At 35.6% G+C, this 26,697-nt stretch overlaps 1 protein-coding gene across 3 annotated transcripts in view; it reads right to left on the bottom strand.

The window, feature by feature from the left end:
• Positions 1-734: 734 nt before the first annotated feature.
• PPIP5K2 (diphosphoinositol pentakisphosphate kinase 2) overlaps positions 735-26,697 on the bottom strand; it is a gene marked incomplete at both ends in the record, with an annotated part of 38,629 nt that continues 12,666 nt past the window's right edge. For 2 of the 3 annotated variants that reach the window (XM_082012771.1, XM_082012772.1), the window contains 18 exons: positions 735-838; positions 1,524-1,652; positions 3,202-3,333; positions 7,203-7,265; positions 8,158-8,277; positions 10,343-10,412; positions 11,624-11,797; positions 14,146-14,319; positions 15,065-15,181; positions 15,268-15,375; positions 16,682-16,796; positions 17,000-17,127; positions 18,694-18,917; positions 20,321-20,462; positions 22,248-22,430; positions 25,445-25,566; positions 25,658-25,783; positions 26,433-26,518. In XM_082012771.1, coding sequence (XP_081868897.1) covers positions 735-838; positions 1,524-1,652; positions 3,202-3,333; positions 7,203-7,265; positions 8,158-8,277; positions 10,343-10,412; positions 11,624-11,797; positions 14,146-14,319; positions 15,065-15,181; positions 15,268-15,375; positions 16,682-16,796; positions 17,000-17,127; positions 18,694-18,917; positions 20,321-20,462; positions 22,248-22,430; positions 25,445-25,566; positions 25,658-25,783; positions 26,433-26,518 — 2,317 coding nt within the window. Of the gene's footprint in view, positions 839-1,523; positions 1,653-3,176; positions 3,334-5,422; positions 5,483-7,202; positions 7,266-8,157; positions 8,278-10,342; positions 10,413-10,707; positions 10,732-11,623; positions 11,798-14,145; positions 14,320-15,064; positions 15,182-15,267; positions 15,376-16,681; positions 16,797-16,999; positions 17,128-18,693; positions 18,918-20,320; positions 20,463-22,247; positions 22,431-25,444; positions 25,567-25,657; positions 25,784-26,432; positions 26,519-26,697 lie in introns of those variants that run through there. The other variant, XM_082012773.1, reaches the window with a different exon arrangement.

Below are 26,697 nucleotides of genomic sequence, written 5' to 3'. Positions count from 1 at the left end.
AGACAGTTTTATCTGCTGGATGATATACAGGTACCCGTATACAAGCATGTATACTAAACAACAAAAGAGAAGGTGTATTTGAATGTTACAGGCCTGATGTAAACACAGAATAAAAATGACAGTAAAAAGTGACAATATATTAACTCACTCCATCATGCCCAATTATTGCAGCATATATGATATAAAATAATTCAAATGCAGAAAACATCTGCTTATCTTCAAAACCAGGCAAAAGAGATCTCTTTGGAAATGTAGTTAAATTAAAAAAAAAAAGTTTCTAGCCAAGACGTGTGTTACATTTCAGCCCACAAAAGAAATTCACAGGGAGATTATAAACTCCTGAAAATAGAAGTTTATAATGACAACAGACAATGCCTTCATTACAGTGACATCAATAGAGCCACTGTAACACACACCACTGCATTTGTATTTTCTTTTTGTACAAGTCTACAGTAAATATTTGAAGACACTGTAAAGGTTCATGTGCAGCTTTTCCATTAAAGGTGTGCAGTTCATCAAACTGATAAACAACTGTATTTCCTGAAATGTTTTAGAAAATTAGAAAATACATTTGACCTAAATATGTAGCATGCACACTAATTAACCATGTATTAACTAAAGATACTTAAGTGCACTATGAACTGCAGACATGAATGGCTTTTGAAAGCTCAGTAATTTAGTTGAACGCACGCTAAAGAATTGTTTAAGAAGTTGCTTCCAGTTTTGTCTGAACTTCATTTCTTCTCAGAAGGAGTTTCACTGCTCAGTTCTACATCTAGTGAGGCCTCTTCAAGAGATAGCTCAACATTAGATACACAGACAGAAGATCCAGGGGTAGCTGTAGAGGTAAAGAAAAAAAAGTATTAGGTTTTACACTTAAGAATATCCCTACTAAAAAGCATCAAAAGCAAGAAAAATGCAAGTTACCTAGTGCAGAAACATACACAAAGCTACATTGCATCTAATGAAAACAGAAATGCAACGGGATTTTGTTCTAGAAGCCCTCTAAACAGCACAATCATCCAAAAGCACACAGTGTAGCTGGCCAACAGTTCGGACTGAATACACTATTAACTGAATGCATCATCATGTTACTGGCAGCTTTAGTCAGAACCTGGTCACAGAGCTCTGTGGTAAATGTTCAGAAAACATCTTAGAAATTCTGCCATTTAAATAAATAAATTTCTTTTGCTTGTTTTACTTGGAGATAGCTGGAAATACTGTCATACTTAAAAACATACTTAAAAACAAAACAAACCAAAACCCCATGAATTTTCAGGCCAAAGAAATTCTTTCAAACACTCCAGAGTATAAAAGAAAGTAGCTATTAACACAGTTTTACTGCTAAAACTATTTGTGCAGTGCTATTGAGGTCTTACTGACCCATAAAATGATCCCACTTACGTAGACAGGGAATGTCAAGAAATAGCTGCCCTAAGAAATTATGTAGTATATAAAAAAGAATCCTACTGCTGGAAATAATTGTCAAGTTAGCCATTCTGCCTCTGACAGAAGTTACTTACATAATGTTGGTTTCTCTATTGCTAGCCTTTCAGGCAAAGTTTCAAGTGGTGTTGGTTGAATTTTTGCAGGGGTATATGTATTTAAAGAAATTTTTCTTCCTGACAGTGGAATCATGTAAGTTGGAGTAGCTGAAATGGGGGGGGGGGGAAGACACACATCATTAATAATAAAAATAGTGTCACTTGAGCAAAATGTCAAAAATAGTAGCCACAGAACTGTGTACCTCTCTAGCAACATAGATGCCACATCTGCAGTTCAGCTACTGATTTTTGCCTCTAGTGTCAAAACTTCAAAGCATGAAAGACAAATCTAAAAATTTCCTTTTTACCTCAGGAAGTAACGTGATAATTTCATGCTGCTAAGGCAGCTTGACTGAATTTCAGTAACAGCTGCCTTGCCAGAAGACTGGCAAATGTGCTACTTCTCATAGGTTATGAAGATTGCACTGGAATAGCCTCTTAGTCCAAAATGCCTATGAAAAGTGCATACAACACATTATTCTCTATACAACTTCCAAATGTTACAGGAAAGCAGAGACAGCAAAGCACCTACAGCTTCGATTCTATCAGGTCTAATTTCTGACCACTCTTTTGTAGAAAGGTGACAACCAGACCACCACAGAAGTATGACAGTTTTGTAAAAGTATTTTTTCATCTTGTGTACTCTAAATTCTGGACGGATTTTGAAAAGACATGAACTTCCTATCCAGTGTAACAAAGCATTTTAAATAGCTAAGAACTTTAAAATATCTGTAAGCCTCCCTGAGTACTTTTTCAGTAACATCAGTTTTCTTAAATTGCTTATCTTCCTTCTCAGGCATGGAAGGCCTAGCCTATCAAATTAGCTGCTGATTCAACTCTAAACTGTATAAAACTATAATAACAGAAAAAAAAGGAAAAATCCTAACATTTAGGTAACGTTTGTATCAGTATTAGCAAGTACAAATTTTCTGATCAAAGCATGAGTCTTTAGACATTTCCTCAAGAAGAATGATTTTCAATCACCTGAAATACTTATTATAAGCATCCTAATATGTGGTAAACCTGACCTTACTGAAACTGTTTCCAAAGACACAGCAGTAGAATCACAATGGGAAGTCATCTTCCCAGAGACGTGTACATGGAGAGAACTCAGTTTGCATTTCATTTCAAGATCACTTAAACATTAAACATTCAGAACAAACTACTAAAAAACTAAGTAATTGCAAGGCACTCCACAGATGAAACTCCAAGTAAAATTGAAAGAAACAGGAAATAAGACATTTTTAAGATGTAAAAGGCTTGTAAAAGGCAACACTACTTTGCTGAGCTTGCTGCCAGTACAACAGCACAGTATAAAGCTGGAAATACTACATGCTCAGTAAAAATCATTCCTTGAAATTCAGCTAACAGTGTGGACAGTACAGAGAAGTTCTTAATGTGAGGAAATAAACTAATTATGATTTCATTAAATCCTTAATTTACTACCCCAGTCGATAGAGACATTATTTCAATGAATTATGACAGTGCCCATACCACAAAAGGATACTGCAAAAATTAACATTATGGCTTATGTACGTATTTTGGGTTTTTTGAAGCAGTATTCTTAGTTTACTTGTTAGCTGTAAAATACCAGAAAGATTAACTAGACGATACTTAGCAATTTAAAATGAACATAATTATGAACTAAAATCAGTACATGTCTCCTGTAGATTTTCCCTTGATGGAGCAGCAACAGAAGCAAGAAATTCATCCACTTGCTTCAGAGACAAGGAGTTGTGTAGAGTTTCCAAAGGGCAAATAGAAGGCACCATGGAATATAGTTCAAAACCTGAAAGAAAAATAATAAAAAAAAAAGAGATTTCCAAACATAAGACAGGATTCAAACTATTGCATGGGCAAGTATTAACGCATGGCATGGTAACAAGTACTATTTTAAATCAGCACATGCAGACAACAGTACTCCTGAAATCATGGACACTAAATAGGAGTTGGAAGAAGATGTGCCAATTTCCAGGGTGTACTAAAGTAAAGGTACCATGTAACATACCATGGGAAACAAATCCCACCTACATGTAAAGTGGTCTTCAAATGTTACAAGTGTGCTCTACTCCCAAATCAATTAATGAAAGATAACTTTCCTCTAAGAGAAACTTAGTAAATCATTAATAAAAAATTGTCAGGAAATGGTAGTATTCCTCCTACTCATTCTCCTATCTGGCACAACACTAAACAGAGAACACATTCATGCAAGTAAAATAGGATAGCTATGTTGTCAACTATTAGCAGACAAGAACTAAAAATGCTACAGCTTCCAAGAAATAAATTTGCAGAATCCACATTCTATCATCTTCAGTATTCTGTGAAAACAAACTGTTGCCTTCAATATCAAAGAAAAACCACTGTTAGCACTTTTGTACCTTGAGGTTACATATTTAACTTTGTAAGACAGATTTACACCTACCTTTATGCATTTAAAAACAGTACTTAAAAGACTAGAAGTTTCATATATTAGAACAGGTAAGTATAGCAACCCAAAATCTAAAAAATTATTGGACTTTGCTTTTCTACATTAGTATTGATCATACACCAACCATGCATATGCATATTACTAACATACTAAAAAGCATTTAAACATCTTGGCAAAAAAAAAAAAAAAAAAAGTGCAGTTCTCTAAAGTGATGCAAGTTTGATAACTCAATGAACAATTGCTTTTCCGAAGAGCTTAATATGTCCATTAGTGTTTTCAACATACAGCTGTAACACTACAACTTTGCAATTCAATATTGTAAATTTACAGTTGCTACATTTCTTTTAAGATATTTAAATGAAGAAACAATAGTGAATGAAATAATGTTTAGCATTTCAGTTCAAGGTACATTTATTAGAGATAGCATTATGACTGTGAACTGTTCCCTCCCCTAAAATAATAAGCATCAATATTCCTGGGATATCCAATGTTACCCATTCACTGCCCATTTAGTGCTTTGCATAGAGAAGTAGCTCAACAAAATTTAAATCCCCAAATGTCTGTATTTATATTTGGATCCATCTTGGCCATACCCAAATTTGAAGGACAGTTGCTTCAAATATACAATCAACTGAAGTGTACTTATGTCAGCTTCACTTACATTACAAATAAAATGTTGTATTTCATGGAAACTTGGTTTTCATGTACAAAAGAAATGCCACCACACACTTAATTTCTATTTTCCTATAAAGGCAGTAGCTAAGCTTCAGTGTAAGCACTAAAATGTTTGGCATATATGTTAATATCCTAAATAACTATGCATGCATGCAAAGCGCAAACCCTTTCTTTGCATTAGAGTAAAATACAAGATTTATCTCTTTACTCTGACAGAAAAGTCACTACCACTTGAATGAGAATTTATTTTTTTAATTTTGCGAAGAACAGAGTGGGACAATGTCAGGTTAACTTTTTAATAACTATTATCTTAATAACTCTTATAGTGCAGTGTTACAGAATGTAAGGAATTTCAAAATACACCCATGCCCTTTAAAAAAGGCAATTCTTTCAGGAATTTCCCCTCCATAGGTTTTTGTTCAGTTTTGACAATTCTGCTATGAGATAGCCATATCCCAGCATGTTGTTGTAGTATCTTTGCATCTAAGGATATGACTTGGAAGATACCCTGGAAATCTATCTGCAGTGTTTTATTTGAATATTTTATGATAAATATTTTATGATGCTATGAGAAATAAATTTGAATTTTAATGATTAAGAAGCCTGACAGTATCCCTTTAAAAAAGCAATTTCCTGTAAACTAACAGCGTTTGAGATTTGGCTATATTTCTTTTTAAAGCACTGTCCCCATCAAAAGGCAAGACAATGAAAGGGTTAACGCAGCATCTCAAAAAGCCACCCTGCTGCCTTACATTTAAAAGCTATAAAGACATACCACTGGAGCCTAGAAATTCCACAGAGGAAATGGACCAGCACCTAAAGAGGTGTGGGTGTTCTGCACAGAGGCCCAGAAAATAAGGTAAAGCACTGTCAGAAGATACTTGTTCATGTTCCTTGAACTAAAGATGGGGGGGTGGTCTGAAATGAGTTAAGAAGGTGTGATAACAACATAAAAATAAGAAAAAACAGAGTGAGAGGGACAAGGAGAATCAAAATGATAGTCCAGCAGACAGACGAAACAACATCAATATGTTCTAATGTTAGTAGTGAATCCTTGGAAACCTGCAATATACTTAGGTTTCACAGGAGCTCATACTGCATGCATTAACCTTGTAAAAGATGTGTGGTAAAACTGCTGTATTAAATGAATCAGAACAATCAATGCATTCATTAAAAGCAATTTAGATCCTTTTTTAAAGAATACGGTCACTAAAAGATAGTGCTAAATGGAATAGAAAGTAATCATAGTATTAGACACTGATACTGAAATGCAGTTCTTACTTTCTGACCTTGTATGTTTTGGAAATATTACTTGGTTTGAGTCTAAAGATAAAAAATGGACTCCTAACTTTCCTATTTGAAATAGGACACTAGATTTGGCCTTTTACATCAAACACAGTCTTACTGGTATTAATTCAGCATTACTATAGCAGTCTGCCTTCAAGAACCACTGCAGTGCAATAAGTAACTATGGATTCCAAATGAATATAATAAAGGACTATTTTGCTTCTCAACAAAGCCAAACAAAAATTCAGTCTTTTTTTTTTAAATCTTGTTTCTAAGCAAATACATTTTTAATCTAACACAAAAATGCTGATGATTGCCACTGCAGTTTCAGTAATATCACTATCACTGTACTCAGCCAGCAGTCATACACATTTTAAAACTGCAGTTAAGAAATCTGGAAAAGCTACATTAAGATCTGGTGGATACTGAAGACCAAGTCTGGTTCTCATGAACAGGACACATTTTGGGCCTCTTTAATCATGTAGAAAGGTAGGCATGAAATATTTTGCTGAGAAAGAGAAAGACATACCTCTGTCCTGGGTGTTAAACAGACTTTTTTTTGTAACTATGGTAGACTGAAGACAAGTTAACTCTCACTCTTGAAGCTCAAGAGGTCAATGTAAGCAACAGGCAGCTCTCTTGCTGTCATTTTTAGTGCAATATTTAAGTAATTTGCACATCTGATGAACAGAGAAGTATGATAAGGTAAAATAAATCTTTGCCTGATGACACATATAGCAATTTATCAGGAATGGAACCAGAGCTTCTGCTTTAGTTTTTTTAATTTAGCATCACTTCAAGAAGATAGTCATAAACTCTAGTTGTCAATTCAGTGATTCCTTTTAGAATTGGGTCAGTGAAACAGGTCAGCAGGACAAAGAGAAAGAAGAAGCAGCAGCTATCAAGAAGTGTATGCCCAATAAAGATCAGATTAAATTCTGTTTTTATCTTGTACCATACAGTCTGATCACACAAGAAATCGGGAAGAATAATGTATTGCAGAGATCATGATTAACAGTAGCACTTCCATTTTTTTCAAGGATTTTTCTAAGGAATGAATTTTGATGTTGTATTTACACTAATGAATAGTAAAGAAGGGATTTAGGATATCTAATGATTACGAATATATTTGGAGTTGTGCTTGAAGTTAGGAACGACAGACGGCTTTGATGATACTGTACACCCCGTATTTGAAATAAAAATAAAAGGGATGAAGCAAGGAACTTTTTTGTTTTCGTTTTTGTTTTTAAAATAAAAGCAAAACGTACCATTGGTTGGGTGTCGAGCAAATGAGATAGAAAACCTTTTAACAGCAGAACCGCGTGTGGTGTCTGAGAAAGAGAAAAACAGGTACCTGAAATTTGTAACAGCTACCAAAAGAGGGACATTTTATAAAAGGAAAGGAAGAAGAAAGAAAAAAAGAAAAGATGAGAAGGTATTAGAACTGAGTGGCATGCAGAAGGGACCAAGGAACAGGGCTAAAATCTAAATAGAGGTTAAAAAGAAGAAAATTTGGATTGTTGGTATCTACAAGATGTGTAATGAAGTGTATGAAAACAAGCAGAATGAGCTGGTGATTCTGGCATACAAGGTTATATCAGGTTAGAATTGAACACTGAGTAGTGAACTAGGGGGAAAACAGCATGAATACTGTTTCACCTCAGAGTTATAAAGGTGTGCTTTGGTATCTTTACATTCTGAAATCTAGTGAGAGAGTTTCTTGTCTAGCCCAGATTATCTAAAACTGAAAATCTCCTGCTCATTTCTAAACCAAACCCCACCAAAAAAAGGTCAGGAATCCTAAAATTTTTACCATCAGTATTTAACTTGTTAGTTTATAATCTCTTTCATTCCTTGTATAATCTCCAAGTAATTTATTTAATTTCAAGATCAATAAGTAATGATAAAACCTGAAGTTTAAAATAAGTAAAGAATTTCAAAACCAAAATTTTAGTTTACTTAAAAATGCACTTGCTGAAATCTCCTGGCACGCATTACAAGTCTGTGAGCCACTGTTCAATTCAAGACAGAAACAAGAATTAACTATGCTATTAAGTTAAACGTAAGCAAGCTATGGGCAATAAAGAAGCAATAGAAACTCATACAATTAATACTAAGGCAAGGATTCTAGGATTCCATTAAAATCAGTAACCTAGGATTTATCTTTAGAAGTTTAATGTGGCACATGGGTTCGTGCGTGCATGTGCGAGAGTGTGCACATACCATCTATGAAGCCAGAAGAAGTCAGCTTTTTACGATGAGTACGAGCATAATCCTGTAGGTTAGGTGCACTTGAAGAACCCCCGAGCACTGAGGTGCTAAACAGGCCCGCACAGTGAGACCCTGATGGGAGTTAGAGAAAATACATACAACAACCAGGTGTTCGTCCATTCACATTGGGGATGCATGCAGCATGCAAGCACATGGCTCTTACCACACAAAAGGCAGCTTTTGGCAGTGCCTTGGACAGGTTCACAATATGCTTGTAATGTCAGAGTGGTACTTGTAGGCTGAAACTATCGTAATTTACTGTGCTTCTACTCATGACACAGCACCCTCTGCTATATGTGCAATGAGAGGACTGGCTTTAACAAAGTGAATTCTTGTCCTGTTTTCACTTTTGGTGGAGAAAAGTTACCAGTTAGCATCAATGTAAACATAACCAAAACAAGAAAACAAAACGAAGATGATGATGATGTGAAAGTTGTGTGTTTTAAAACCTGCAGCTCTGAAACAAATATAAACTGGAAAAATACGGCTCATGGCTTTCATCCAAAATCAATCTTTGAGATGATAGGCTGCAATGATGTACTCATGCATTCCACAGACTTAATATGGAAATATTTCCTTTCTAACCCCAACAAAATGTTTACCAAATTAGAAATATTCTATTTGTATTTCAGCTAACTTCATTAACAATGTTACAAACTGAAAATACCTAAAAGTTTCTCCAAGGTTAGCTTGACTTCCTTTCCTGAGAAGACTTTTTTGTCTCTCCATGCGAGTGAGAGTACTTCTGTTACAACTTATACATTCCTGCCACTAGGATGGGAGTTTTAACAAATCACTGAAAGCCACAGACAGGAATATAAAAGTAACTTTTGTAATCATCAACAATAAATGAGATTTACATACGACAATGAACAAAATGGAAAAAAGCTGTTGCCATCTTTTTGTTTAGCTTTTACTACTAGTTGAAAGGAGAAGTGGCTTTTCACTCACAACTTATCTTTTACATTTTAGGTAAGTAGCAGCAGATTTTTTTTGAAAACCAACAATCTGTCCAGTGATACTTCCCTTCATGACTTTTAATAACCCATTGAGGGGAAACATTACTAGCACATGTGACCAATCACAGCCAAAATAAATCGGTGCCTGGTCTGTGGCAAAAGCCTTTCACACCAAATTTAATACCTTAATCTATGCAAAGAAATACATCAACTTCCACAAGCCATATTGTGTCACACATTGGCAAAAGAAAATTTGTTTAACTAGCAAGCACACAATTAAAAAAAAGTAACTTTGATAAACAAGAGCACCTGATGTATGCATTTTACTAAGGGAAAAATATAACAGGGAGAAAAGTATCACAGAAGATTAGACATAGAAAAAATACAGATCTTTAAAAAGAAAGGAAAAGCAACTTCTAAGTTTATGCATATAGCTTATGCATTTTCTACACTTCATTTTTCCCATGAAAAGACAATCTTACAGAAAAAAATGCAATACTGATTTACAGGAGTGCAAGATTTCATATTTTTGCATATCAGTCAGATGTATGCTTTCAAAGAAGCAACAGAAAAGCGCCACTTGAATTAAAAGAATTTGAAACAACTCATTGAATTATAGCATGATTCATTCTACTGCTGAATGGAAGAAATTGATTTTAGGAGAGGGAATGTATGCAAAACCCCTGATATTATCAAGAAACTTGATAATATCCCCATCCCCCTCCCCTTGGTAAAGCACCTTCAATTCCATCAATTGCCCACATGGAATTGTTAAAGAAAATGTTAAGGAAATGTTAATGTTCAAGAAAAGTGTTTAAAGAGTTTCCAGTGCAGGCCATTTCAATGCAAAAGATTCTTGCAGAACCAAAAAACTCAGTCATGAACTCCATTATCTTAAAAATGTTTAAAATAATCCTGTGTACCTGTTGCAAGCAGTACAGTCAGTAGTGTGAACAGTCTCAAACAATTTGCTCTTTTCAGTTATAAATTATTTTTAAACTTTTGCTGCAGAAAAAATTGTCCAATTCATCGGCAGACACTCAGCATGTACTATTGATAACAAGTACTATTGGATCCTGTTAACGTTAACAGCTATTTAAAGAATGTACAACTGTACAGAACAACAGGGAGATGAAAAGCCGCTAACATCAAACAAAATTTCAATTGTAGGCACATACCTAGGCCACTCTGCTTTTGTTCCAGAATAGTTCTCGGTGTTCGTAAATTACTGTTGCTTTCTGATAGGACCTGGATATAAAAAACAGAAAAATAAGGGAAAGTAGAACAGTAGCTTGAAATGTCCATTTAACTTGATACAGCAGCCTGTTTCAGACAGACATGTGTTAATAAGCTTATGATAAGTATTAGTAAAAATATGTAAAGGAAACATGAGACGTCATGCAGTATCCCCTTCTGAAGGGAGTCCATTTCACATATGAGTTCCTTGCAATGAAGTGGTGCAAAGCAAGCATTCAGAATGAGAAAGGACACAGACCAAGACAGATATGAGAACAGACATTTGAGACATTTTATTTCATTTTACCAAATGCACTCTCCTAAACTGCGCCTGTATTGAAAAAAGGAAGGGAGGGAAGGAAAGACAGACAAACTATTGAGGACACCATACAATCACTGATCCATGCACGGGCTCAATCAGTGTAATCTTCAGATGCTCACAGCCTTTACTGATATAAACCTTTCCTATGTAAATAGATTTAGAAATTATGAAAATTTTCAAAGAAAAAGGATATGGTTAACAGAACACCATCCATTGTCATAAGCGTAAACAATATCTTGACATACTACACAATCTTGACATCTTCACTGGTACTTAAAAAAAAAATTGCTGTTTCTTTTTTTCCCTGCCTTTCCCCACCAATATTTAGAGAAATCTTCAAAATATTGTACAAGTCAATGGATGATGTACTGTGTTGGGAGTTTCAGATACCTCCAGATACAGAAGGCAAGAATTATTAGTGCTAGAGTTTGTTCCCTGCAATAGTTAATACCAGGCCACTGAAAAATATCATCTATGCAAAACAAGTTTTGTGTAGCAATATGAAGTACCAAATAAATTATTTTAAATTTTATTGGTTGCAATTATTAAAAAAAATGTTTTTCAATTTACCTACCACCAAATTAAGCAATGCTGTTTTTAAAGTCTTAAAGGACAACTAAACCAAAGCAGAAATCTGTTTCATTAGGCAGTAGACTAAGTCTTTTTTACGGTGGTAACATTTGCAATTCCTATAAAGAAACCAAATTTTTAGGAAAACATGTAACATACTCAGTGGAAAAACATGCACTTGCTCTTTTTCCCCCAAACATTCTCGGGAAGTAATTTTAAGTGGAAGAATTTGCTTCAAACATAATCCATAACAAGGGATTAGATGTCCTTAAAGACAGTTGGTTGTTGCTTGGAATGCAGAATAATGTTTAATGAAGTAAAGTTTAAAAACCTGTTGCCATGAGCCAAAAATACTGGATGTGAAAGCCAATGATTTAGGGGAGACAGGGGAAGAAGTGATTTGTTCCCCTGATCTGCGCCTTCGACGCCCAGTACCCACACCACTGGTGTAATGCAGCCAGGTACCAATACACTCTGGGCTAGACACACTCAGGGGGCTCTCTTCCTGGAAGTGAGAAAGGGGGCAAAAAACAGCAAAGCATGCAAAGTTAGATTCAACAGAGCCAAATGAACAGAAAAGAAAAAAAAAAAAACAATCTGCTTGCACCCTTTTGTTTACTGCTTTTAAAACTATTAAACAGCAAATAGGGAAGAGTAATGTTACAATATAAGGAAGTTATCAGTTCCACTTATATATTTTAATCCAATTATATCTTTTAATACGACACTTTAATCAAATTTCTGGTAGACTAATTATAAGATATGAGATAAAAGTAATAGTTATCAAGAATTGATTCATAATTTTAAGAATTTCCCACATGTTGAAAACAGAACATCTGTTATCCTTGACGTACTGTTTAATAGTTTTCCCCCTCTAAGTACAATAAACTTTCCTATTTATTACTTAATAGTTTTCATTTCTAGTCTATAACTTTACCTAAAAGATTCTCAATTTTAGAATTGCCTTTGAGACTTTACAGCTGACTCACTGGTAGTAGCACCAACCTTACTGGTAGTAGTTTTCTAACCTTAAAAAAGCCCTAAAAATTATCTAATACTGGACATCTATTAAGACTTCAAGGGAGGACAGTATCAGGCTAAGAGTCCCCCATGCCCTACATCATTATGTATCATTAACAATCAACATTTACAGCAATACAGAATTTGATTTCCAATGCCGATGAGACTTACTTTCTTGTTTTACCATTAGAACTCTGCTTTTTTTATTTTCATGACTCAATCACAGTTGCAATCCTTCTGTAAATATTGCTGACTATACCCCAGATTAAAGCTTCCCTATAATCTCACACCTGACAGTGTCCTTTCAAATTAATGGACATAGGTGAAGAGAGCATTACCTTATGGGGGAGGGGTGGGAGGGCAAAAAGGGTTCAAGGCAGTTGCAGTTTAAGTTGCAATTACTTTTTTTAAACACTTGAAAATACCATTTGGTTCAAATACTCCAAATACTGGTTTTGCGGATTTCAGTAGGCCAGATGAAACTTCCAATTTTACTTTTCCGAAAAAGGTTAATAGTGTGTGTTTTCTTTAAATCAGCTATTTGCTTCCAGCAAGTAAACAAGCACTGCATGCCGAAACACATTCCATCTGAACATACATTATCTGCACAGTCAAAATTTGTTATTTCATACCTTTTGAAAATAACGCCTACATAATTTATGAAAATTAAAATGGTTAAATGTTTGAAGTAATAGACTATTAAGTTGTGTGTATGTAAACTCATAACTAGGAGGGCAGTTTGTATGATCATAGTGAAAACAGCTTTTAAAAATCCAAAATATTGATGTTGTGAGCATTTGTTTATGATAAAACTTGGAAATAGAAAATGTAAGACATTCACATATTATCTCTGTTAATTTATGGAAGTCATGTGAAGTTATACAGATATCCTTATAGAAGGGAACCATGCATCTTTTCCTCTCCACATTACGAAGTTACTTGCAAATCTGCAATACTTTCATTGCATACAAACAGCCCATACCCAACACAAACATGAAAGGAAAAGCTTTTGGTGTGAATCTTCATTTCTGATGTTTTTAAGCAACTGAAAATGAGGCAGTAAGAAGCTGTTAGTCTGCTTCTAGCATTAATATCACAGAAGTGCCACTATGCACCATCTAAGGCTTTGCCACTCAACCGTACAAATGGTATCAGGGATACTGCCGTGCATCCCCCCACCTCTGTGACATTAAAGCCATATCTGTGAAGCACACCTAGATGTCATGGCCTTCCAGACAGGAGATTAGACTGTTCAAGATGTTATGTAAAGAATTTATGGACACAAACCCCACCCACTTAAAAAAAAGCTTCCAGTTTATTTTCTTACCTTCAAATGCTTGTCAAGTGGAGTCACTTTCACTCCACGTGAAAGCATATACAGCAGAAGACATCTCTCACCTCCTGTACCTCCCCTACCGCCCCCAATCCCTCCATTCCCTCTCAGCATGATCACCCAGAAGGTTTGCTTAATTCCCAACAGCAGCTGTCTCGTAGGGATGAATACAAAAGAAATGTATGTTAGTTTGAAGACGTAGGTTTAGACAGAAAAAGTCTTCATTTTCAAATATTGGCTTTTCTAAAATGGCTTAAAAAGAAAAAAGGAAAAAAGTCTTATCGCAAAATAATAATTAATTTAAAAAATATTCTTTCAAACAAATTACTGCCATGGAAGATTTCCCACAGAATGAGAGCAACCATTTTAACCATTTTGTGAGACTTAATGTCATACTCGTTCTGTGTAATCAAAAGCAGAATCAAAAAGCAGTTTTTGTTTTGTTAGAAGTAAGCAAGTTAACCTCCATGAAAGACATTATCTGGAACATAAACACTTACTTCAACAGAACCAATCTTCCGGGATCTTGGAAGGGGTGACTTTCTGTGTATGTGAATTGGGTCTGATACCATTGGCTTGAACATCACTACTGACCGATCTGTTTCATCTCTTTTAGAAGCATGTGCCTCCTCATCACTATCATTTCTATGAGAGTTTTTCTTCGAGCCTTCATTCTACAAACAATACATAAGTTATTTTCAATTTAGTTGCACATCTTGAAACATGTAGACAGAAGTGGCTGTTGAATAAATCTGCTGTGTAAACATAAAGCAAGTCGATTTTAAAAATACAAGATGTAAATCACATATTATTGAAAAAATTGCTCCAGTTTTTAATAATATGTATTTATTCCTAACCAGCCACTGCATATGATAGTGTGGTCCTAATTAACGACACTGTTCAGCCAACATACCTTACTCCAATTTTCTGTTGACACAGTAATAAAATCTGGGCCCCACAAGTCAAATAGAAGAATTTCAGCCAAGCTTTGCTTTCATTTATTCCTCAAAAAGCAGGTGGTTAACTCCACAGAACTGCCCATATATCTTTGAAAATATCAATCCTTCCTCTACAATCTGTATTCACAAACATGCCAAATTACCTTACTTTCTTAAGTATTTGTTTCAGTTGCCAGAATATCATTGATGTGACACTGATGTTGATGTCACTTTTCTTACAATTAGTATTTCCTATTTCTAGCAAAAATTCTGGCAAAGCCATAAAAGGTCTAAATTATCTATGTCCGTATACCTCAAAATAGAATAATACGTTGGGACTGACTATATTTTACTAGATATTTTTCTACCAAAACAAAAATCACATTTGTATTCTTTAGCTAACAATTTCCCAGTGTTTATTTTAGGTATGTCCGTATTCAGAAAAACTGACTTTTGCTTTAAAGAAAGGCATAATTATTACCTCTCTGGACGCAGGTCTGTATCCATACCCAGATGGTAAATTTTTATCTTCCTCACAGCCTTTGGCTCCTGGACTGAAGTGCAGCTCTACATGAAAACGTTCTTCCGAAGAAAGTTCCTGAAGAAAAATGATTAAATAGTTTTACACTTTAATACATAGCTTAGCATTACTTGTTTCTGAAGATATTTATCCACTGTAAATACCTTGTTTGGATCCTCATAAAGCATGATAACAATCTGTGTCATGTAATTGAGTTCATTGACAACATTTAAATAATCCATCGCTCGTTTCCATTGTTCATCTTTTGATTCCTTATGAAAGGGAAAAAAAAATCAACGGTAAACCCAGCTATTTTCTTGAAGAAAAAAGACAATTTTTCCCCTTTTACATGGATTTTATATTCACAGCAGAAGTAGGAATCTTTTCACAACTAAGGAAAAAACAAGATACAACTAGGGGAAAAAAGTGACAAAATTATTCATCAAATTAATAAAAAGTGGAGATCAGAACTTTTCAGATTTTATTTCAGTGTATCTTTCATGTTCTTTCGCCACTGATGATACATGTCTTGTAGACAAAGGCACTGTTTTAAACTCTCCTGAGTTTAAATAGGAATTGTTAATTTTGCAATAAAGTAATTTCAACTGGTGTATCATGGAAGATGTTTCTAGATATCGCTCTAGAGTCAGAGTAAATGAAGGCTTCTAATATATAGAGGAAAAATAACCATCATATCCCAAACTATTTTAAATGAATATTCACCTTTTTTCACCTTAAAAAACTTCAAAGTTTATCAGCCTAAAACTAGTGGTGTATCTGCTGTAGCGTATGTCATAGAGGTCTAAGAGAAAAAGTGCTTTTGCCATCAGTGAGTTTAGTCATCCATTTCCAGAAGAAAGTATGTTAATATTTCAAAACCAATGTCAACCATTTCAAAAGTTAGTATATTAATCAAGATCTATGTTAGAAGCAGCCATATAGGCTTTGTGGTGCTGGGTTTATCTTCTCCAAGAGCTCAGTTAGGTCATTTCTGAATCTGGACACCTTGTCTTTTTTAGTCCTTTGTTTCAAAGACAACCAGATGGAGAATAATGCACCTCCTTCAACATATTCTATGACAATATAGAAAAGTAAGACAATCCACTGAACAGGAGAAACTTTGCACTACATTAGCGTTCTTGAAGTCAGGTAGGGAGGTCATTATAATATGCCAATGGTCAAAACGAATAAGGCAGTGCAAAAGGCAATGCAAAAGTGAGTACCCTAAATGATACCTCAAAGGAAAAAGAGTTAGAAGACTTATAGGTGACAACAGAAGACAAAAAATGGATTATCTGCTGTTTTCAAATCTCTTTGAGACCATAACATATACAGCTGAACATACCAGTGGAACTCAGCATTACTTTAAAGGACATGCTGATTTCTGCCAATGTGCATGCCAGTGATTTGAAATGTGATTCTGCATATATAATAGGAAATCAAATGTTTGAAAAGTGTGATACATTTCAAATCGACTTAAGAAAATTAAGCCTTCAATTGATACAATTTTAGTATGATTGAGTCCTTTTGGTTCTTCTCAAAATACCAGAGCTTTAACAGAAAAAGTGTTCAACTTACATCACATAAGGCACCATAACGAAGGGTGGATAACAGGGAGTGGACATGACTTTCGCTGGTGAAATACAGCCGTGTACGAACATGGCGTTCAGGGGACATAACACCCCTGGAGTAACTTGAAAGAAAAATAAAATAATCTTATTAGACCATAATGAGATGTGTCCCTATTTTAGAAATAGCTGACAATGTACAAATAAATAAATCATACTTTTTAAATTACTATGAGCTAGTAAGACATTTCAAATATGAAAGCTATGGAGTATCTCCATTAAGTCTTATGGAAATTAATGGAACCATGTAAAAAAGTGAAAGACTTACAGAGGGTGAAGCTTATTTACAGTATCATCATCTTGAGTTCTCTGAAGGTCAGAACGGATTTTTCTAACTAGAGGAGTGCAGTAACCTTTGGCAATCTCTAGTTTTTCAGTCTTAGAAATACCATATTCCTGTGTAAGAAGAAACTGGCAGTTAAAGACTAAAATGTCTTCTAATTCAAAGCTTGTGCATTAAAGTCAATTAGTCATCTACTAGTTTGCTCTGGCTGCAAACTGTTTTGTTTAGCAATTTTATTACATTTGATTACTGATGTCCCTTCAAGCAACAAGGGGTTTGCCTCTTTGCTGTTTGATTTGAGACAGAGAAACAGTTTTTCATTCACTAGTTAAACCACAAAAGCAGATTCACCTTCTGGTATGATGAAGCTCTTTTTCTTAAGCAAAACATCTAGGCAATTATGCCTTCTCCCTGCGTCCCCCCACCCTGATTTAGACATCTGTGATGCATTTCATGTCACCTGATTTCAAGTAACTTTTTTTTTAAAAGTCCATAAAAAGACATAGGCACATTACCTATTTAATATGTCTATCTTAGTTTGGGGTAAACCATCCCACAGAATATCTCCTATTCACCTCAGATAATACTGAAAATGGTAGTTAAATACAACTGGAAAATATATCTGTTACAGTATCTACAATATTTTAGTATCTCTTCTTCCAGTCACCTCTTCCAGGTGTGGAAGTGTGCTCTGTACTGCACATGATATTGAAGTGTGTATCACTGTGATGGATCTTCTGGTTACCCTAGAAAGCAACATAAGCTTTTCCTTTGCATGATGTAGGCTTATTAAGTTTTCTTTGTTTTCCTTTGTTCAGTATGTGTTCTCGGTTTTACCTACTCTTCTCAACACTCTACTCAAAATTTAAGCTTAACAGGTCTACATAGCACAATACATACTTAGTATCATTGCTTTTTGTCCTCCTTGCTGTCAGGGAGTTTTTGAGAGATAGAGAGAGGAAGAAGTTCCCTCACTTGCTCCATACAATATAGATAATACATCTCTTACAACAGTGCTCTGTAACTGCAGGGACACTTGGGGAAAGCTTTAGCCTGTTCTGTCATGTTATCACAAAACACTATCACATCCTGCAGCCTACCACATTTTAGAGCTAGCCTGCATTTAACAGCCTGTGTTATATGGAAGTTTAATTTGTCTGCTTCTGACTTGAAATTCTATGAAACTTTATGCATACATTTTTATCTGGGAGTGTTAGCATTTTGAAGCAGCAGAAAAGTCTTTTTAAATTTAACTTGCTTAAGACAAGTGAAATTAGATAGATTAGGATTAACAATATCATTTGCAAAGAACCTGAAAATGATATTTCTAAAAGCTGGAAGAATGAAATTAAAGGCAATTTCAGAATACACAGTTGTTTGCAGGGGCTCCACTGAGATGAACCCTTTATTTTAATACACTGCAGTAAAGGAAGCAGACATGTTCACATCTTAAATTGCTGGAAAAATTCACTTTGAACACAGCTTAATGAATTATAAATCAATTTTTTTCTTACAAAAAATCATCACCTTGCTACCAGAGAATAAGAATTAACATTAAAGGTTTCTATTACTGCAAAATACAGGAACCTTCAATTGAAAAGACAGAGCAGATGTTTTCACAAAATTTGAAAAAGCATTTATTCTACAACTTATTCTACTTAATACCTGAAAATGCTTACCTGAGGAATCACAATGTCAGCTAAAGCCTTTGAAAGCCTGTATAATTCCATTGTGTTTTCTAACTTTAAGGAGCCATTGTGCTGCACGTCATATTTTATGCAGTCGTAAATATCAGGAATTTTGCTAATATCGTATCTTCCATTTTTTGTTTTAAAGTCTTTTTCCAGCTTGGCCCACCTGCGCAGCATCAGTTCTAGTGTTTCACTGTGGTACAGCTGAATATCTGGATAGACACATATCTCATATAAATAGTCAACACGATACAAGCAACAAAAGTGAAATTTTAATTACATGGTAGTAACAGTTGAATACAGAGGGATAAAAGGGATCAAATAAGTTAACTGCATTACTTCTATGAAGAGAGAACAGATGTACATATGGTTAATTTTACTGCTGAAGGCACCACAGCTACATAGCCACATCAAAACAGTAGAAAGCTTCGCTGCAGAAATGCACCACTGGCCCTTTAAGCAAAGCTACAGGGCCAAAAATAGTGTTCAATGGTACAGCTCATATAGTTAAAAAAGCAGAAAAAAAAGCTGTAAGAATATTCTAGGAGGGAGGAAGAGGAGCAAGAACACATCTCTTTTAGAACAGACCACACATCCCATTTTTCTCTTTCTCTTGCATGTGTCAATGGCAAGAGACAAGAGATGGATAGAAAGGATGGATTGGTCTCTTCTCCCAAGTAATTAGCGACCGAACAAGAGGAAATGGCCTCAGTTTGTGCCAGGGGACAATTAGACTGGATATTAGGAAAATTTTCTTTACTGAGAGAGTGGTAAAACATTGGAACAGGCTGCCCAGGGAGGTGGTGAAGTCACCATCACTGGAAGTGTTCAAAAAACATGTAGATGTGGCACTTCAGGACATGATTTAGGGGGCATGGTGGTGTTGGGTTGTCGGTTGGATTCATGATCTTAAAAGTCTTTCCAACCTTAATGATTCTGTGATTCTGTGATTATGCCCATCCCAGGACAGGAGATTAGACCAAACAGACAAAAACTACTGATACTATCTACAGGTGACATTTATACTGCTGAACCTCAGAACAGAAGCTGTCTGCATACTATACGCTGCAGTGAACATAGATAGCAAACATTCCAGTATTTAGCTAGTACCAAGCACTGTGGTTACTTCCAGCTCTAGTATTCCTGTGTCATTGGTTCACCACCATTAATACTGAGCATCATTCTGTGCAATTACTACTACACATCATACACTAAGCAACAGATCTTCAGCAAAGATACTTAAATATAAAAACGTACCTATGTAACAGATTTAGTACCATCTGCTTTTCCTTTTACACTTGTTGACTGCTGAGTTTCAAATAATTAAGACAAGAGTTTCTGCAAACATTTGAGAACTAGCCTGAACTTCTGAACACCACAAAAAGCCCTTATCTGCAATATGACCATGTGTTCCTCCTGCTTTTTACTCTAAAATTATGCATATGGAATCAGAAAACATTTAAAATATTTTCAATATTTCGAAAATCTGAAAATCCCTAACCCATTGTTGATTAAATGTCTGCTAAAGTGAGTTCAATGAAGAAAAGATATGTTACAATTCTCTCTCAGATGTAAACAAGAGAAACTAGATACAACTATAAAAATGATTAAGTACCTGCAGACTTTGGATCTTCCATTCTTTGCCTGATCTGAGAAGTCAAGCTCTGGATCAAGGAATAGACCTTGTCACATGTCTTTACAGGATTTTTAATAACCTGCATTGATTTTATCAACGAGATGCTTCCAGATGGAGTAAGCTGCAATTTGAAATAAATACAGAATTATATAAACAAACTGACTAGACTTGAAAGAACTGGGGACATGAGATGGAATGTATGAAAGATTACAAGTACTGGAGAAAAAGCATTCAAGCAGGTTGCTATTAATTTTTGAAACCATTTCTCAATTATCTACTCCCTTTGAAGCATTAAAAAAATAAAATATATCAAAAAGTAATAGGATTTACTAGAGATTCAAAGGTGACAAGAAATTCATAGGGCAACTAATTCTGTACATTATAAACGTGAGCAGTTGCAGGAGTTCCTAAAACTCTTTTTTTGTTCCAAGAAAGTTGGAAAGACGTTTAAAACTTTGTACTTAGCAACTTTCGATAACTTACTTTCAACTAACTATTGTATTCAAAAGGTTAAAAAAAATTCTGTAAGGAATGTTATCATTAGGCTATGTGCCTCATGAAATACTTTTTGTTCTATGAAGTACTCTCCTTAGCATAACTGAAAGGAAGAACCAGATATGCAATAGTAACTGATACCTGAAAAAAAGTTTGTCTCTTCAAATTTTAGGTTTTTGTTTCTATAGGACTGCAGCACACAAACGCAACCAAAGAGAAACCCTTTAAGTGCACATATATCAAGACCAAAGATGTCCTTCAGAGCTGACTTAATTATAGAATTGTAGAAGCTACAAATTATCACCATCGAGTGTGACTAAAACAATAGTCAATATCCATGTAAGTCAGACTGAGCCTCATTTTTTCAGAAAAGTCTGCATAATCCAAAGTAGGCAAACAATGATATTAAACAATAATTTATATACATAACACACACATATATTAGCAATTTTCGTGGTTTCCTCAAATGCATAGGATAATTTGGATATGGGAAACTTCTGCCCTCTACCTAATAGGAAGCAGTTCCAACCCCTGTATTATGACCAAATGAATCAATAGGAAAGGTGCTCTGGCACAGACAAAAACCAATATATTGTTTTCCCAAATCGCACTCGAGTTAAAAAAACAAACAAAATAAAACCCCCAAAAGTTATTATTACTTTATTATCCCAAAGTTTTGTTACTTTCAGTGACTGTCTTAGAAGACTGTGGTCTATTAGTTCCAGCCACCTTCAAAATCCCATTATATCAATACAGCAAAAAGAATGGGGAATATAAATGAATCATTGAGACCTTATAGCCTGTCACTTTTTCCAAGTACTGCTGGCAGTGGTTTGGATGATAGTTTTAATTTATATATTTAAATGAATCCACGTAGAGTATGCACATAGAGTATACATGCAGGGTAGTAAAATTATATTTCAATAATTTGCTCTCAATACCTGTTAGAAAATAGCAGCTTAAGCTTAAACCTCACTTGAGGACTTGTATTTAGTTGTTATAGCAGACAGAGTAAGGGCAATTGAAAGAGAAAAAAATTTCATAACAATAACAAACAGTACTTGCATTTAAAACCAGGAATAATCATGTGTGTTCTGTACTAAGCATAAACTATATTATTATGCACTAATTCAGCATGTTAATGAGAAATTCCCTTTCACCGATTAAAAAGTATTCTACTGGTTTTCAGCATCTTTGTATTCTTAGAGTTAAAAAAAAAGGCCTTGTAGCAGATTAAATATTGAAACAACTGCAGTAGGCAGGCAATATATTTTGTAATACCACATGCTGTCAAAGTAAAGCACAGAAAGTGTAAACAATAAACAGATACATAAAATGTATCTCATTACTTTTACACAAGAATTTGTGTGGCTATTTATTTCATTTTGTAGGAAACTAATCATATGCTAACCTTATCGTAGTCATCAGCAGTAAATTCTCTGTCTCTCTGGAGAATTTCATGGAGTCTTGCTTTAACACGATGCTGACAGCTACTTAAAGAATCACTGTCGCTGTCCAACAGGCCATTCATATTAGCACTTTTTACCATCTGGACAAGAATAGGAGTCAGCTCACCCTCTAAGGCTAGTAGTCCCTGAAGCAAATAATACAATTTATCAGGCAAACAGATACAGATGAGAATATAAGAGTATCTTAAAAAACCCCACCCAAAATACTAATTTAAATTTAAGATTGTATCATTTGTCTATGGTTTATCTAAACAGGGACTTGGTAGACAATGCAGATGTTTGCATAGAAATGGCCCCCGACACACTGCCTTCGTGTGCAGGATTGCTGTGGTTGGTGCAACAGTGATGATGACATGTCATAGAGCATGCTCCCCAGCACTACCTCTAGAGACCCTAGCATCTCAGTGGTGCCAACATTGCTCCTGGGAGGCCACAGCTGTTCAGGTCTTGGGTTGCAGGGAGTGCATGGTGCCTTCTCCCTGAGGCTAGGAGCAATAGCAGCCTGACTTGTGAGGGACATGCTCTGCTCAAAGCATTGAGTCACCAGACAGTAGCTGTGGGCAGAGTCAGCAAACAGAATAGCATCTGGGAAGGCAAATGGGAGATAAGATAGGGTGTTTGCAGAGACCCTACAGAGACAAACCCACAAATCCTGTGTGGCACAGGGCAATCAAAGGCTACAGTTGAAGAAAAGGTGAAGGGAGACTTCTAAAATGGAGAAGGCTGGAAACTTTTGTGACTTATCTGCCAACAGAAGGGCTCTGGGATAAGGAAGGAAATGGGGTGGTGTCTCCTAAAGCCTGTTGACCATGGCTGAAATACTTCTGCACCAGCACATGCAGCATGGAAGCCAGGAGTAATAAGAAGTCTGAACATCTGCAGGGTTTTAAGTTTATTAAGATTAGAGTGATGTGGCGGAATAGTTCACACGAATGGAGGTTTGCTATAGCTAAATACAAGGCCTTTTGGAAGCCAGGAAGGCAATGAGGCAGCGTCGGGCTCTATAAAAAGTAGTAGCTTGAACACCAGAACCTTTGCTTTCAAACCAATAGCAAGCAAGTTGAGATCTTATTTTTAAGGATCAGAGGACAAATAAGCACAGGGCAACATCACGGTGGGCCTCTGCTACACACCACCTGATTTATAAGGGGAAATAGATGAAGCATTCTTAACACAACTGGAAAAAGTCTCCTGATTGCAGGCCCTGATTTCCATGGAGGCCCTTAGGTCTGGGTACTTCATACATGGGCAATATTGCATGGACAAACAATCCAGATTTCTGGAAAACACCCAGGACAATTCTTTGACACAAGTTACTGATGAACTATTGAGCAGAGGCATTCCCCTGGACCTGTTACTCAGAACTGTCAGGAATGTGGAGGTCAATGGCAGCATTGGTAATTGAAACCTGGTATTATGACGGATACATGGAGAAGTGAACAAGACAAACAATTGCATTAGAGCCCTGGACTTCAAATCTTGTTCACAGAATCCTACAGAGGAGTGTCTTGAAGGACCAAGGAGCCCAGGACAGCTGGATGTTCTCCAAAAACAACCTCCTCAAAGCACAAGAGCACTCCACTCTAACATTTGGAAATTCATACATAAGGTAGAAGCTGGGATGGGCTACATGAGAGGAACAGAGACATGACCTGAAAATTAGGGGTGGAATTAAAAACCTGGAGAGGCTGTGGAATCTCCATTCCTGGAGATACTCAGAACTTGTCTGGACATGATTCTGAGTAACCTCATCCAGATGGTCTCTGTGCTGTATGGAGTTGGACTAGGTGACCTACAGAGGCCCCCTGAAAACAAAACTTCTTGATCACTTTGTATTAACACTGAAATTCATTCACCTAAGAGTAACACTTGCACTGTTTGTGTCCACTCACACGATGAAAATATCTGTATCACTGAAATGAGGAAACAAGTGAATAAATTATTACCAAGCGGAAATATTATACATGCAAAGGGCTACTTGGGAAGAGGAGCAAAAGAGGAATTTGCCTAGCATGAAAAGGGTTAAAAGAATACTTTGGCAAGCACTATAAATGCAGAAAGTTCTGAATTCTATGTTTTATATTAATAGTCTCTATAAATTCAGTTTGTACAGAAAAGAAGTGTTCATGCTTTTTAAATGTCACCACAAAATTTTCATAATTTCATGTCAAAAATACATGTAAAAAAATTTTTCTATAAAATGACAAGATGCTACCATGTCTTACTTATTAGGTATCCATTTTGAAAGGCTGTCCTGGTTTCCAAAGTAAAAAGTCTCCTGTAACAACTTTAAGAAACTACTTTTATTAATTCCAAAAAAACCATGCATGTATAGTCTGTACAATTTCCCATTAAAATACATGCAAAGCAGTTTATTAATTCCACATTTCCAATAGCTTCAAACCCTCTAATTTCCTCTATAATGTTACAAATCAATGAACAAAAGATGGTTTTAATTAAAAGAGTTGCCTTTTGAACTCCAAATCTTCCGGTCTAAATGACTGAAGTGACTGAAAATTGCAATTTTTGCTCATGTAAAATGAATACATTACCTCAAATCACTTCTAACATCTGTGCTTTAACCAACACACACACACAATCTGTCACAGAAATGTGACAAAATTTGAGGAAATTAGGCCCTAAACAAATAAGAAAGGTGCAAACTAAAAATGTTGCCAATGGTACCCTGGGCTGCATCCAAAGAAGCATGGCCAGCAGCTTGAGGGAGATGATCCTACCCCTCTACTCCACTCTGGTAAGATCCCCCCAGGAGTACTGCATCCAGCTCTGGGCAGGCGGGTTGAAACTAGATGATCTTTAAGGTCCCTTCTAACCAAAACCATTCTACGATTCTATGATTTTGGAGGTTATTACTGGAAAAGACTAAGGTATATTGCTAGGGCTGTATAATTAAAACCTGTCTGCATTTACTCAAAGAACATCAAATGCTTGGCACACTAATTGGATACTTTTTCACATTGAACTAAATACGCTTTGAAAATACATTTCTTTTAAAAAACACAGCCTCATTATACATTGTGGACTCTAATAAATTGTAAAGCTCCCCCAGTCTTCAAAGGCAAAACCAAACCTGGAACATTAGAATTTTTAAAATTGAAAATACAATTTCACACTGTACCTTTGCAAAAGCTGCTGCAGTCATCTGAACTCGTCCCTCATCAGAAGCGTAGATTTTGAGATCATGTCGGTAAGTGCTATGTAATCTAAGTAAACCGCATCCAGGAAATCCAGCATAATCTCCTACCAAACAAACAATTTGTTCAAACTTTCATTTTGCACTGGATTATCTTCAAAAGCGATTTATGTCATTCAACACTTTTTTTTTTTTTACCTTGTCCACCTGGATACATACACCTGAAAGCCCTTCCAAGCTCCTCTGCTTGAACCCTGCCTGCAGGGGTCAATTCTCCTCCCCATTTAAGAACCAGAAGCAGGGATGGCTCATTTCTTCTATTATCTAATTGTACACAGAGAGAGGAGTTTAGTAGCAAAATATATTATAATTTGTTTTTTGCAAAAATATTTGGACTATGCAGCGCTTCAGTAAAGGATCTCTTCAACACTATGACTCTTTAATATCATTCTAACATTAAGAAAATATTGAACTGGAGAACTAAATGGGCACTTAAACAGAGAAACCTGAAGTAGTTAAATTACGGAGAAAACACAAGTGAAAATATTTACCATGGAATCTGAAGCAAAAAGTAAATTGAGACAGAAAAATTAAAACAAGCTGGATGCTACGGTTATTTCAGTCAATAACCACGGGTCAAGAACCAAAAAAGCTTATAAAGTTTTAAAGATAGCAGTAAATGTTGAGTGGGATTTTCCCATCTTGGCCCCTTTAATGAATCAGTGAAGCTTCTTTTTATCCTACTTTTCTGTTACAAAAAAGCAGTGTTACAATACAAATTTACTACACAGTTTTAGGCGTGTGATTCAGCAGATTAAGACTCTGAATATCTGCCAACAATACAAACATTAATTCAAAACAACATATTCCTCCTTCAAGACATGTTATACCATTAGTCTGTGACTATTTAAACACACATGATTTGTGTGTTTAAGTGCAAGTGATTAAGTGATTAGCAAAAGTAATACAATACCTTCCTCTTCACTGGAAGTCTTTGGGCAACCATGAGGAAGATACGTTAACTGAACTTTGCGATTTATGCCTGAAAAGTGCCCATACCTGAAGTAGGAAAAGGGGAAAGTAAGAGGGGAAGAGGGAGAGAAACATTTTAAATATTTTCCTCCAAACCTGCTATGCTCCTGTAACAGGATATAATAAATCTATGCTAGTCATTGATTTGTGCATTTGACCACCATTTATTGAAACAGCGCTTAGAACAAACCTAACTCAACAAGCAC

This window comes from Phaethon aethereus, assembly GCF_964289735.1.
Source record: "Phaethon aethereus genome assembly, chromosome: Z".
NCBI classification, from domain to species: Eukaryota; Metazoa; Chordata; class Aves; order Phaethontiformes; family Phaethontidae; genus Phaethon; species Phaethon aethereus.
The sequence above is the reverse complement of the archived record's forward strand: the minus strand, read 5'-3'. Positions and strand labels throughout refer to the sequence as shown.